This window comes from Rhamphochromis sp. 'chilingali', assembly GCF_963969265.1.
Source record: "Rhamphochromis sp. 'chilingali' genome assembly, chromosome: 6".
NCBI classification, from domain to species: Eukaryota; Metazoa; Chordata; class Actinopteri; order Cichliformes; family Cichlidae; genus Rhamphochromis; species Rhamphochromis sp. 'chilingali'.
The window spans coordinates 29,522,121-29,538,223 of NC_137933.1; the positions used below are offsets into that span (position 1 = coordinate 29,522,121).

Here is a 16,103-nt window from a genome sequence, read left to right on the forward strand (position 1 = left end):
CTTTCAGCATGCCCCCCCCCCCCCCCACACACACACACACACACACACACGCACACAACAAAAACCCCCAACCTTGAATAACTTAATTGCCGCAGAAAATTAGAAAGGACTTTCAGATCACTGTTTTAAAACAAATCATGCTGATAAATGACTATTTGACCTACCAGACAGATATTTACATTAACTTCATTTACTGACAGTGATGCAGTCTTTTTTCCTTCTGAGGGTCGTACACACTTAAAACTTGCAATGCACTACTACTTCAGTGGGTTGCTAGCATTTAGTGAACATTACAAATTGTCTATCAACAGATAAGAACACTATCTTGTTGTGCTTTGCCAGTGTTTGTTAGTGTCACCACTGCGTGATATTAGTTTATTGGTGTTTTTATAAGAAAAAGTCTCTGCTTTATAAGAAAGCAGAGACTTTTTCTGCTTTTTTGTTTATATTTTAGTTTTTCATGTTTTTAAAAGAAGTGCATTTTTGAAGAACTTTGCTCTGTTGCCTTCTCAACATCTTTCTGTTACACTTGACTGATTCTGTCCTTTAACATAACTCACTGCCTTCGACAGCACTTTCGTCTTCTTAACATCTCCACCCTTCCCCCACTCTCTTCAGGTACGGTGGACGAAGACAGCAGGCAGTGCGTCAGACAAGTTCCAGGAAACATCCATCTACAATGAGACACTACGCATTGAGGGCATCCAGAGGGTGCAGGGAGGTCGCTACTACTGCAAGGCTGACAACGGGGTGGGGGTGGCTGCCATCAAGTCCATCCGTGTAGATGTGCAGTGTAAGTGGGCAGGGAGAAAAAGAAAAAAAAAATGCTCCTTCCACTTCAAGACCACAGCTGACTTTCACTACAGCTATTCCCACCGTTAGAAAAGATCAAGATGGAGAGAGATGGAAAGATTGCAAGAGGAAAGATGAAAGACTGATTGGATGGATGATGAGATTTCAGGTGGGAATGGCTTCCAAGAGTATCTGATGAATTATAGGTGGGTGGATGAAGTCGGATTAGGGGGAGGGGTGATAGATCAAACAGACCTGTAGCATTGGGATACTATAGATAAGAATGCGCAACACATTATTTCATTGAGATATTAGCCATAGGCTTGGGTTATAGAGGACACATTGGGACAACAGTGGACAGTTTACTCCACCAATAAAGGTAAATAAGGTAGGAAGGGGAAAAGGCGTTTTTTGTCAGATACTCTTGGGGAAATGTGAAGTCTGTGGCACATATCAAGAGTTTAATAACAGTTAGTCCAGGCAGTACGGGCTCCCTAACACAATGTTTCTCAACTAACAAATGTCATGAACTCAAACAGGGTAAGAGAGGAAAAGTAACATCTACAAAATCACATTATTGGCTGCTTAGTCTAAGATGCCCTTAAAGTTTCTTGATATTTTTTAAATATCCTCTAACTTGCCAATGCCAGCCACAAATGCCAACCAGCTTATCATTCAGAGATGACCTCTCCTTTTTAGACCTTCTTTGACCTGTCCTTGCAGACTTCAGTTTTACAATGGGACTTATTAGACTGTATCTTGAAAAAAGGTACTAGGCAAAGGTGCAAAATTCTGCCTCAAAGTCTACTTCAGTTCTGCTTCAAGGCTTAAGCAGGTAACAGACATTTTTGAGAGTGACACTCCAATGTTGAAGTGGTTTAACCTGAAACACTGTACAACATTTTTAAGATCTGTTGCAGTCAAATAAAAATAAATGTATGCTGGAACTGGAGAAAGAAAACAACTGTGAAAGGCCATGTAATGCCAGGACTGCATGCTATTTGTGCATCCACAGTAATTGATAAAATTCACTTAACATGTTTGTTGAGATAAGAGCACGATAACATGATCCAAGGCCACTTAAATGTGACTTCGGTCCATGTTCCATCATCTATTTTTATGAAAAAAAAAATGCTTTTGAAATATTATCTCATGCAGCCAAAGTTAGTATCAGCTTCTGGAAACACTTTGTTGTGCCTCCTTAAATGTTAAGGTTAACAGCACTGCAACATTACCTCACAAAAAATGTTGATATCATTTACTTACTAATACTCAGAAAAAAATATTATTGATGATTTCAGAGATATTTATAAATTTTGTTTTCTAAACCCCCCCCCCCCCCCCCCCATTGCCCAACTTTGACTGTTTAGATGCAGCATTGTGTTGTAGGGGTCCCGTGCTGCTGCCTGTTTCACTGCCCCACTGTCCCAGTGAGTCAAGGGTCAGGTCATGGTGACAGGTTGATTGAAATGCAACTACATACTCAACACATCAATACTGTTATCCACTTTTATTCTTTCCTGGCATCTTAAAATCCTTATCCATTTGTTATGGCTTCTTACTGCATAAATAGTGTCTTTCTTCATTGATTTAATCATTTTGATGGTGGGTTTATAGACTAATAGAAAGAGGCTGATCTTAAGAGAAGACCCTATAATGTAACGCATCCATTACCTGCCTTTCTTTTGCTTAGTTCAGCTCTTTTTTTTCCTTCTTGGTTTGCAGGGCATTATGTCTACCTCCTTCAGTGCAAATTCCCAAATTATTTCACCTGTGCACTCACACAAATACACACATCTACAGACACACACACATACATATTCGCACCATGCTTGTCCCTGTAGAATTTGTCGCTTACCCACAACCCTGGCTCAGCCTCTTAATGGGGCTCTCCCTCCTCCCTCCTTGTTCAGTCCCCCTTTCAGCTGATAGTGTTAGTTCTCCCCAGGCACTAGCTTGGCCCCTGCTGGGGAGCTGGTAATTGCAGGGGGCTTGGGTAGTAAACAGGTTGCATTGTGAGTGTAGTTGTGACAGGAGCTCTGTGAAGCTAACCAGCTCTGACGGCCAATGCTTGTTCAATTCCCCTTCCCCCATGCTGCGTTAGACCCAGCGGCAATCAGCCAAGCTTCCTACACAGGGCAACTTTAGTGCTAGAACGATGTAACAATTAGCCCAGGCTACTGGGGGGAAAAAAAGGAAGAGAGATATATGAAAGTCGAGGTGAAGATGGATGGGAGAGAGAGAAAGGGGGTTCGAAAGAGGAAGGAAGGAAGAGGGACAAGCAGGGACGAAACAAGGAACAGCAACCATCTAGGTTTACTGTTTACGTGATATGAAAAATCCTTAAAGGTCCTGCATGGAGGTCAGTTGGAAAGAGGAAGAACGCCCCCCCCCCAAAGTATATTTTATGTATATAAATGCATGCATGGCTAGCAAATTAAATGACACAGTGTGGTTGGTTCGTATGAAGCTGAGCCATTTTCCATCAGAACTTGGAAGTAGATCATATTCTTCTTAGAACAGATACTAAAAGTTACTGCAGCTTGGCACAGTGTATGATTCACATTAGTTTTATATATACCAATGTATTCAGTGACCCCTTATGCACTTCGGATACAAGACTGGGCTGATATTTCAGGCAGATAAGTTTTTCTATCTAATGTAAAAGTGTCTCTTGAGTAACTAAATGAACTGGCACCCACTAAAAATGTTTTTATAATAGATAATTAACTATAGTGCCAATATAGTGCAGAGGGATTGCTATGATCATAGCTATTAAAAGAAAAAGAAATCAAACACATAATCTTAAATGAATTTTAGTTATCACTATGACTGCTGCTTACTTTGCCAGAATCAGCAATACTTCATGTTGCCAAAATTTGGATTTTGTAGCTCTAAACCGCTTACAAGATTGCAGCTGGTGGTAAACACAAGAGACAGGTTCAAATAGGTCATGTCAAAAAATGAATAAGAGACATTGCAAATGTCTCTTATTCTGGGGTTTTAATGTCTGGGGTTTTTTCTAAAGAAATGATGCATAAGAACCAGAAGGGTTTTAGATTTGTAGTCCCAGCAGGAAGAACGAAACTGTGGAAAAAGGAAACACAGTGACACTTCTTATCTTGTTTACCACTGCCTTTGCAGTGTCTGAGAAAGAAAGAGTGCACACAGTGTGAGAACACTGACCTGGATCCTGCCTATTGGGTTTGCAGGTCAGATCATAGTTACCTAAAGAGTACTTGACCTTTCTTGGTAAAAATGAACAGTGGAAAGCTGAGGTAGTGGTGAGTGATTGCAGTCAAATAGATTCTATTATTATGGTGGCCAAATTTCCGCTGAAATAATGGGGAAGAAAGGAAGGACGAAGAATAACAAAAAGATGGAAAAGAATGAGACAGATGGAAAGAGAAGCCAAAAGACAAATGAAGGCATTAAAAAGGAGGAATGGAATTTGTGAAGGGAAATGAGAGTAGAGAGCCATGTGCATTAGATGCACTTGTGCTTTTCAATTTGGATGGCTCCAAGAGACCGGTTATTGGACTAGAGAAGCGGTCCCCAACCTTTTTTGCGCCACGGACTGGTTTATGCCCGACAATATTTTCACGGACCAGCCTTTAAGGTGTCACGGATAAATACAACAAAATAAAACTAGTACCGGTACCGAAAAAAAAAGATTTATTCATAACACACGTGAAAAGACCCAGGAAAACAGAGTTAACGATAAAAACAATAACAAAATAACGCTGAAAATCGATAAAAACCCTGAAAACCATATATTTCAGACCTGAGCGTCAACTCTCGCGGCCCGGTACCAAACAACTCGCGGACCGGTACCGGTCCGAGGCCCGGGGGTTGGGGACCACTGGACTAGAGGGTAGAACAGGTTGTTACCTGTACAGGGTGCAAACAAGAGATTTAGCTGTCCCCCTCTCCATCTCTCAGTCATAAAACTGATCTTATCCTCCGTGTCTCAGCTGTTTTGAAACAGCTTTAAGATGTTTTTAAAATGGAGTGACCAAACACTGCTCTTCATATTCACTCTTACCTTTTATTTGTCACATCTTCCTCTTTCTCCTCTTATTCCCCCATCTTTCATGTTCTTACCCTCCTTGTTTTTTCTTCCTCCTGCTTCCTGCACACTTACTGCCTTCCTCCATAAACTGCACCAGTGAATGATGGAACAATGTATGTGTATGTACGTGTGTGTGTGCAAGCACACATCTGCATGCGTGCATGGGTGGATGTGTACATATGCAGTAAATCTGCTGGTGTCTTTCTCCACTCAGCTGTGAGGCTAAACCAAACACAGCAGTCTCTGGTTGTAGGTCATTTACCCAAATGTAGATTTAACGTTAGTTTCATGGAGGCATGCAAGAAGTGCTCACACATGCAAACACAACCCCTTGCTTGTTGCTTATTTATAGGCAGCACATGCACATTTTTTTAATTTACATAAATAAACGTGCACTGATGCATGCAGGAACATGTACGCACTTGCAGGTATAGTGTGAGAGTGAGATGAACAATAATAAAGTGGCCAGAAAGTAAATGGCAAATGGAAACTTATGGAGTGACCGCACATATACAATATTCTAGTTAAAATAAAAGGCTTTTTTCTATCATAATCTCTTTGCAGTTGTGTTAATTGATCCCTTATATAGTTTTTTCCTTTGTCAAATACATGTGAAGCATGGGCTATTCCTTTCTGCTGCCAGTCTTCTCGTTCCCACTTCCACAAGGGGGGCACATTAATCTTTGCAATCTTTACATTAATTAACTGCCACTTAGTTATCCTAATACTCTCCACACAGCAACACACCATCCACCAATAAGCCATTAACGCAAACAACCTCCTTTCCTTCTCAGACCTCCACCACAACTGGGTCACTCAAATCAAACTGCACACCATTGATCTGGCACCCTAACCACCGAGACAGTGGGGCAGTGAGCAGGCGGGGTTTAACTTTGCGTAGCCTCTACTGATGGGATGGACTTGGTTCAGAAACCCAACTGGTGATATGTAGATAGAATCTGTGAAAAGTATTTTTGTTTAGATCAGATCAAAGGATACGTGGACCTATTTCTCTCTTTAGGATACGCCAAGGTAAGTGGAAAACGGCAAGTGTTGAGTTAATCATGATGATCATATAGTGATGTCCGTAATTATGCTGATGATGTTTATGTGGATGGCAATGTGGTTACAGCAGGGATGAGGATCATGATACTGATCCATTGGTAGGGGAATATTGCTTCTCTTTGTTGTTTCTCTTGCTACTGTTAATCCCTTATTGATGTCCAATCACTCACCATCTCCATTAATTCTATTTTAATATATCGCATGCTACTGAGGTAAGTGGAAGTTACTGTACTTCAGAAGTGGCAAAAATACATTTCTACCAGATATCGATCTCTTTGCCCAGCTACCCTCAACTCATCTCATAAATACCTATAGTACAAAAGAATACAAACTTTATTTCAACTTAAATTGTAATTTTACATAACATACTCAGCTTGAACATCTGTCACGTTGAACACAAACAGAGAAAACCAACCATTTATATTGTGAGCTCCAGTAGAGTTTGTGTACAGGCTGTGATCAGCTGAGCTGTGGTACTGCTCTGTAAGTCATTCCTCTTTATGGATTTAAATATTTCAATTTTTCAATACTACATGAACTATTATGGATGGTTTCCTACTCCTAGACAGTAGAAAGCTAGTATAAAGGTGGAATTCAGGGAATCGAATTAACATCGCTGGCTTAAATATAAATTAATGTCTGCCAGTCTTGATTTAACCTAACAAAGCTTCTCTGCGTCCATCCAACATGGTGCATTACTGTACTACTACTTTTACCTGCGTGGTATCTATATGTTGTGTTCATTTTGAATTATTTAAGCAGAATGTTACAACTAAATCCAAGTGATCAACATTAAACCACCTCTTCAGAATACTTTCCAGAGAAAATGACAAATCCTGTGGCAGACTCAGCAGTTACTGTGTAAGTCAATGGAGTGTGAAACCATGAGTTTCTAAACCCGCATGAGACCTTTAACAACTTTGGCAGTTATCACTAATAGTTGCCAATAGTTGTGCGTGTCAAGAGATGAATAGATGAACTTCTGAATCTGTATTTTTCACAATGATACCCCCCCCCCCCCCCCCCCCCCCCACACACACACACACACACACATATTTTCACACATAAGTAGTAGGCTAGGTGGTCAGTTGATCCCTGTTGAAATTCTTCTATCACAATGTTTGCTCTATGGTTCAGGGTGATGAGGTTTGGGCTGAAGAAATAGAAATTGGCAGGAGCCCTGCTGGTGTAGTCAGGGAAAGCATACAGGTATAGTACTTTTTTAATACTGGTTGCATGCACACACTTTTACCAGTCAATAACTGAACTGTGGTCTACACAGAGAGACAGAGTGAAGCAGAAACAGGCAGTTTAAAGGAAACTTTGACCTTTCAGTCAGATTAAAGTTGAAGCCACAGGGTGAATCATGGGCCCACCACACCACTGTCTGAGTCACACAGTGTAGTAAGCTCACACAAACTTTCTTCCTTTGCTCATCATCTCTTTCATATCTCTCGCCATGTGTTCCTCCCTTTCTTACTTTTCCCGTGTCTCTGTGCCACTCTGTACTCCTCCCACAGCTTATAATTACTCTTGGTTGCTTTTTCTGTAGTGATGGTATATACCATAGAATTCACTTTCTCAAGATATAGTGAGTGGGACTTCTTGGGAAAAACAAAAAGTTAAATAAAGTTACAGAAAGGGCTATACAGTGTCTCCCCCCTCTTAGATCTTCACAATAACTGAATATATCCTCTTACACTTGCAATATATATTTCTGATTGTGCATTTTTGTGATTTCCCTTGCCTGTTTGTGTTTTCTACATCAGGGCAGCCTAGCCTCTGCGGGAAATCCATCTCGTACTTGTTTTTTGTTAGTTTCATACACTCTGCTTTTCTTATCCATTCTCTTTCTATGAAGGAGTGGTAAATTTTTTCCCACTGTTATTGAAGGGCCGTATTTTGATATATAGTTTATAGCTTTTTTAAATTATGTTTTTTACTTTCACTCTGATTTTCTAAGGCTGAATTTGATGTGATAGTTAGAGGAAGTACTTTAAAGGTGACCAAGTCAGTTTGTTTTAATCCAAAAACTTTGCATGGTCTTGATGAAAATGTATCCTGAGAAAAGTAATTTAAAAAGTATTTATTGATAGTGTTCGTCACTGAACAATCTGTGATCAGTTTGCACTGGTAGTAAATATACTATGTACTGTATATTCCACAATGAAACACAGCGCCAAATTCAGCCCAATGGTATTATGTGAACTTTGGTCTGGGTCAAAAGTCAAAATTATGTTGTTTTGGGGTTACTTGTTTATGTCTATATTTTTGCAGCCAATACTGACAGCTACCCATTTCTAATAAACAGCTGATTCTTTATTATAAAAACAAAACCTCTGCTGCACACTAGAATCTGTGCAGTGGGATGCTGCTTTTTTTTAGAGAGAATGTCTCCCATTAGTGGGTATTACTTGGATCGCTCTTATGTTATTTAATAAATCTAAAATTGCTGCTGGCTCTACATTAACATTTTCAGTCCAACATTAGATGGGGTCTTCAGGGATTATTTTGTCTGTGGCTGAAGTTGAAATCTGGCTTCACAGTTTTGGTCTGATTAGCTAGAAAATAAGTATTATGATGAAACGTTAAGGATGCATCATTTTGATCTGTGAGGTAAAGATCATTGATATTTAAGGAGTCTGTTTTTATCTTCTTTCTGTAACCTAACCCTAACCCATGACATGTTCCTTTATCTGTGTGTATCTACTGCATTTTGCGTGTTATGATCCATGTTTTCTTCCAGCAATATGTATGGATTAGGGATGACACCTTATAATACCTTTATATATATATATATATAAAAATTCTGAAATCAGCTATGTTATATAGATTAAAGTGTTTGAAATGTTATATAATAGTGTCTGTTGCCACATCACTAATTTAAAAGAGATCACAAGATCTTTATTATTATTATTATTATTATTATTATTATTTATTTATTTATTTATTTATTTATTTTTGCCCCTTGTATGTATGAAATGTATGAGAAAGAAGATGTGGATCTCCGTGTTGTGTTTACTCATAGTTAGTTTGGTGGATACCGTACATTCTGGCATACACAAATCCTAGCCTTAGACCTGACATTGCAAGCTTTACCTCGCCTCACAAGTTTATTTTTAAGTGATCGATAGCCAGGTTAAAACGTCATCCCCAGTTAAAGAATTGAACTCAACATTCACACTGTGATTCACATTGCTGTCAAATATCTGGGACAGTGAGTACCAAAGGCTACATTCTTAAAAGTAAAAATGTTCCACTTAAGTGATATATAGTGCTTCTGTGCAGTAGCTCAATGAGTTTAATTTGGTGCTAACACTGCAGGGTTAGGGGTCTAGTTCCCATTGGGCTTATGTGCCAAAAATATATCGAGACAGCTCTTTGGATTAAACCATCTAGCAAACTGCCTAGAGTTCAGGTGTAATACAATATGCTTAGTATGTTATTTTGTATTTTATAAGCTCATTATAATTTTCTAATATAAGTGAGATTATCAAGTGTGTAGGTATCGTGAACTGCCAGCATTCCCCAGTGTCAAGGGTAAATAATGTGTAGCACCTTTCAGACACACTCATTTATGGTCATGTGAGAGCATTTGAACATGGCTACTTCATGTCTAAATTAGCATACTAATGATTTTTTAATTGCTTTTAGTGTCTTGCATTCTCAAGCTCTCACACTAATGTGATGCAAGCCTGAGACTGGCTTATAGAAAATATTTTCTTTCTGCAAATATGATAAAGTCTAAACGTTTCACCACCGGCTACAAAATCATGAAAGAGCAAAAAAGAAACTCTGTGTGCACCTTTGGTTGACAGATAGACTTATCTGAAATTAACAAACACCTTTCATTAAAGTTGACTTTTCCCTTGTTCACTTGGCTCTGCAATAAAATGTATATAAAAAAACAACTTTAGGTTGTGTTGGGGTCTGATAATATGCCATGCCATGGTCTGACTGTATTTGATTAGAAGTAAATATACTTAAAGGGAACATAAAACACTATATGTATGAAGGCTAATTTACACTGGAACCCTACTCTCAAAAACTGACATTATTTAGCCCCTTTGTTTTCCACTGAGTTATCAATTCTGTCACTAGTTAGCTAATATAAACCTATTTACCAATGTAAACCAACCAACAAGGTGATGTCACGTTCTGTACTGGCACAAGATGGTGTTAAACATGTTTTAAAAACTTTAACTTTAAGCTCTTTTTTCTTAAATGCAGCTTCACAGACAGACTTAAATCTATCGGTTTTTGACAGCAGGGCTCAATAGTGTAAATTAGCCTTTAAATATGTAGTGTTTCATGTCCACTTTAACATTCAGTTTTATTATCCAACTGTTTGAAGTTTTAGATCCATGTTTTGATTTCTTTATTATGCTTGTTTTCTTGTGATGTAACGGAGTCTGTGATTTCATGGAGGGTTTTTTGTGTATGTTCTAGATTTTCCTAGTGAAAAGTCATTACTGTGCAATCCTGTGTTTTGGTTCATGTTTCCAGTGATGGACTATTTTTCTTTTGTTGTTATTGTTCTTGTAGTATTTGGGTTTTGTTTTTTGGTTTCTATTCTACTATTAGCTTGCAATTCCTCAATTTGTATCTACTGTAGCTTCACTTACTACTTTGAGGTTCTTAATTGTGTGTTCAGCCCCTGTCTTATTTCAGGATTCATGTCCCAGTCACATTGTGTTGGGGTGTTTCTCATTTCACTATTAAGGCTATTTTTCAGCTGTGTCTGATTTTAGAATTACTCCCTCCTGTCAGTCTTTCCTGATTGTTTTCACCTGTGCTATGTGTTCAGCTGTGTTTTGTTCACCACCTGTTTCCACAGTGTCCTCCAGCCCTTATTGCCTTTGTCAGATAACCTGTTTTAGTGCATGTGTTTTTAGTATTCTTAGCATTTTGGCACTTGGTTAAAGGTTACTTTTCTTCTGGAAAAAAAAAATCCTTGTCGATCAAGGGTGTACTATGAAACAAGTGCAACATAGCTAGTATTTGTGTTATGTGGCCCGACAAAACCTAAAACTCCAGTTGGAGATAAGCAATATCATGACTATGGTTGTCAACTTTCTTTCATAATCGAGTCATCTGATGTGTCATGTCAGGGATCAACTGAGCCCCGCCTACTCAAATATGAGACATTATCAGAGGAATAGGGGTTAGACATCTAAGCAAAATAGTTTGCACTCATCTGCAACTTTGATAAGATACCCCTCAACAGGTTGCATTTATAAAATACGTTCCGTCAGCACCTAAAGCTTATTCTAAACAAAAGGATTAGCAAAAATGTGGTGCTTCCAGCTGGTTTTAAATCAAAAATCCAAACAAGATATTTCCACCCACTTTTGAACTGAACAATAATATTACAAGGAGGTGAAGGTTTGTTAGTTACCTCCATCTGTTTTAAAAGTTGTTCCTCTGGGTTTATGCAACAAATGACAACAGGGAGTACACCTGTGAGTCTTTCCATTAAAATACTCAGTGACTTTGGGACAGGAATCAATTGCACATGGTGTTGTGTTTTTCACTTATCTCAGGTGAAACTGGACCCAGTCACGGTCTGTAAGCTACAGTTTAACTATGGTGTAATTTTATTCACTAAACTTACATCAAATGTTGGATTTAGGATGCTTACTTGTCAAAGAAACATATAAAAACTGGCAAGAAAACACAGTTTACCTGAACAGTATATACCATAGAAAGGACAATGGCCAGACTGCTTTGAGCTAATTAGGAAGATAGAAGAAGCAACTCAGATAACCAGTTATTACAACAAAAGTGTGCAGAAGAACATATCTGAAATCAAAAACCATCAAACCTTTCAGCAGATGGGCTATAGCAGCAGAAGCCCTCACCATGTGCCACTTCTATCAAGTCAAAACATGAAACCGAGATTACAATTCATGCGAATCACCTCACCAAAATCAGACAATAGAAGATTGACAAAACATTACCTGGTCTGATGATTCTCGATTTGTGCTGTGACATTCAGATGACAGGGTCCAAATTTGACATGGGTATCACTGCTGAATTATTTATAGTGTGAAAAAAATACATACTTCTGATCCCCGTTGTCGACGGTATGAAGAGAAGTCATCCAGGTGTCTCTCACTACATGAGGTTCTGAGTTTTGAGGTTCATAGATTAATAGCAAAATAACATGTTTTTTAAAAACTTGTTGGTATTTTTACACATAGTCCTGTAAAGGGCTTTTACTATACAGATTTTCTTTTGAGTTTAGCGCCAGGTAAAACAAATGTCAGTAACATTCAGTTTTCTTATGTATCCTTAGTAATTCCATCTGAAAAGAAATCCATGTATAGCTGTACAAAAATATAGCAAATATGACCCTAGAATGTAATTAATTAAAACGTGGTGGTGTCCAAGGATGAGGGCGATGTTTTTTATTTTTTTATTATATTATACGGTATACACTACACAGAGAAATAGACGTGGATTTTGGTCATGTTCTCTGCTTTCTGCATTTCAAAGATTCGCATTACTTCTGTTTAACCTCCAGTCAAATATGCAAATTAAATAATTTGACTCACCATATGAAGTAAAGCACACCTACATCATATGGAACTAGCCTATTCACTCCGAATTCTCATTTGATCTTCATAACAAGCAGAATATTATTATTATCACCTCCACTGCTACCACATTATCATCACATCCTTGTCGGATCCCATTTCAGAACTAATATGATGGAATACTAAGGTAGAGTTCACAACCAGTCACATACAGCATATCCACAGTGTTTTTTCAAAGAAATGAGCTCGACACAGATACTGAACATGTCCTGAAGTCTATTTGTAAGCAAAAGAGACATCCTGTATATCTATTCTTTCTGAGAAAATGAATTGTACAGTATGTGCAGACAGGTAAATGTGTGTGTCAGTGTATGTGCTCGACAGTCCTCCTGCACCTGTTTTGCATACTATTGTCATAAGAGTCTTTCTATCAAATCTAATTTAGTCTCATAGTGCATTGTGGGGTTTTTTTGACTCAACACGCAAAGATGTTCCATAGATATATGAAGGCATAGCGGTATGAAAAGGTGAAGGAGCTATTGTCCTGCTCCTCATGAATACCTATTTTTGATTAAATTCATCTTTGTGATATTTAAAGTCCTTTTGGTAACGGCAAAGGGGAGAGCTTTCATTCCCTTTCAACATTCAGCTTCAAGGTTTCGTTCATATCTGCTTTATGAGAAAGCTAATTATTAAGCTCAATGTTTATTTGGCCTTTTCTCCCCCTGTGGACTCATGCACAGTGTGTGATTGAACAAAACACCACCATGGGAAAAAAAACAAACCCTGCACTTTCTTCAAGGTAGGCTAATGCTGTCTTTTTAATAAGTTACAGAATTAAAGGTAATTTGCCATATGGTTGATTGTGGCATGTGACATGAGTAACATGATAAAATAATTTTGTCAAAATTTGAACGTCTCTGCAATAATGGGGAAACTGTGATAACATTCAAAAACAATTTTAAAACAATCGGTAATAACATAAAACACATAATTTACAATCAAATGACTTTCAGATGGTATCTGCATAACAATTACAGTCTATTTTCTTCACCAGCTCTAGCTAATTCTAATCTTTGTTCTCTTTTGGATACATTTTTTAAAAATTACAAAAATATCCATGATGTATTTTGCTAATCACGAAATTCCAAAGATTTTCTAAAATAGATACGGAAGTTAAAGGATGACATTTAAAAAGCTGTAGGAGTGATGTTGGCAAGCCTGCATCTATACACCCTTTAGCATTTCTATATGCTTCTTGCTTCAGAAATGTAAGTTTAACAAGAATGCATGTTAGGTCATTGTTAAATATACTATGCGATTTAACAAAGCTTTCCAAATTAACTATGGCAAAAACAAGATTTAGTTTGACCTGAAATAGCACACCCAAGACACTAGCAGAGCATAGCACTGTATCTCCTCCAAGGAAAATGGGCGACAATCCGCCCATTGTCTCACATTAGGCCTAATTAATTAGCACTTTGCTATGGTATAATTCACTAATAGAAGTTCAGTGACCTTGAAGTTATCTCAGGCAAAGCCAGACCTCTCCTGGGTGTGTTTATAATAAAAATATTGTGTGAGTATTATGGTCAATTATGGTAAGCATTGCTGTATTTATATGTGCATGGGGTGAGGAGGATAGCGCTTGAGTTTGAACACATACTTTATGTAATGACACTACTGGTTATGTTCAAATTGCAGAATGTGAATTTAAGCTTTCTTTAATGCATTCATATTAACTGTATTTACTTTCGGTTTTTCTGGTGTCATTAAAAAAAATATAACGTGTAATCACATGGGAGAACATTTTTTCTTTAATGAAGTTGCTCAGTTGTTACCACATGTGGCATCTTTTGATCATTTTAATTTATAATTTTAATTCCTTTAAACTGTCTTAATAGATGTTCATTGTTTCAAATACACAGGTCTGCCATGTTTACTTCACTAGACAGCAAATACAGATGTTTAATTTCTGAGTAATGGCATAACATTGTAGTCAGAATCTATCCTTTTCTGCAATGCAGTGTGGAAAAGCAATGTTGATGAATAACATTTCAGCATAGTACTCAGAAAATGCACCCTAATCATGTCCCTCTTGGTAATTTTTAGGAGGTGTGGATGTTCTGCCAGTAGAAACTGATGACTCCTGAAAAGAAAAAGGCTTCTTCCAGTCATTTGTTAAATGTATTCAGTTAACGATTCATTTGAACAGGTATTAGTTTCATTGATTTCTTGTACTGACATGTGTGGGCACTGTTACTGCTGTAAATGGTAACAGAAGAGGCTTTCTTTTGACAATTGTGGTTTCCATTTGCCCTTCTCATCAGTCTCCAGTTACCTTTGTAAAGACTGACAGTAATATGAAAGATCTGTTACTAATGGATCGCTATGCTTCTGACAGCCACCGTGGCCTAATTATTTTCCCTTGCTGGCAGACACTGTGTGTGGGCATACGGCTTGAGACATGGATAGTGTGATTGAGTCTTTAACAAAACCTTTGCCTTCAAGCAAAAAGCATCTTCTATAATCTGACATGTGCGTTCCTGACAAGTGCGGTGGTGTCACCTTGATGGTGGAGCATACAGAGACATCAAGAAAGTCACAATTGCAGATAATGGCGTCTCTGTGTCCACAGTTATATGGATCAGACCAACAGAGAAAAGCACTTAAATGTATCCCGTCTTCCTTCTGATCAGCCAAGAGAACAGGATTTTAAAAAATCCTTTCTACTTTAAAAACCTCAAGTAGTTGATCCTGTGTGAGAGTGTTTCTTGTTCCTTGTATCAGTCCTTGTACTGGGATTTATTTTATTTTTTTGTCACATTACAGATTGCGACATCCACATAAAAAAGTGAATTTACTGTACTTTACATTTCTCAAGAGAGCAACATTTAGTTAAATGCTTGTGATGTAAAATATTCAATAAGGAACATGTAAAAAGGGGGAATTATCTGTTATATACTATAATATCAACCTCAGCCTGTATAAAAATGTTTTTTACAAAGGTAACCAATTTAATATTTCCAAAACTTGCAACAACATTTTAGTTTTTATTCAAATTTTATTGATCAGTAATACTATATGCCAAATACAACTTTATAAAATTTCCTTGTCATTAAATGTTCCTAAAAAGAAAAATATTAAAACACTAATTTGTACATTTTTTTATTTCTTTAACAGTCAAAATTCAACACAACATTATTTCTTCTCATCCCTGTTTGTGTTTATTGTATAAATAAAAGTGTAAAGCTATGGATGCAGTAATCAGCATCTAGCTAACACTAAATAAATAAAGCGAGGATAAAGATTTTTGGGGGGTTTTCTGTCAAGTGGAAGGTAATTTCAATTGCAGCATTTCAGTCAACTTGATAAATATCACCAAGCACACAAATTACATCTGGGCAATTTGTCACAAGATGTGTCTGTTAGCTATATGTAATGTTGTGACACTTAATATGTGACACTCAGAGACGGATAAAGGTGTGAGATAGACAGGAGAGAACAGGAACATGAGAGATTATTTTTGATGGTAAGAACTGCTCAGGGGATCTGTAAAAATCATACTTTTAGCCACCACATAGCCTAGAAAACTGATTGGCATCAGCTTATGAGATTGACAAAATTACAAAAAA

At 37.7% G+C, this 16,103-nt stretch overlaps 1 protein-coding gene across 1 annotated transcript in view; it reads left to right on the top strand.

Moving 5' to 3' along the window:
- Positions 1 to 16,103, top strand: part of mdga1 (MAM domain containing glycosylphosphatidylinositol anchor 1) — a 218,108-nt gene that overhangs the window by 74,124 nt on the left and 127,881 nt on the right. Inside the window, exon 4 of the mRNA XM_080885851.1 lies at positions 619 to 793. Coding sequence (XP_080741977.1) covers positions 619 to 793 — 175 coding nt within the window. The remainder of the gene's footprint in view (positions 1 to 618; positions 794 to 16,103) is intronic.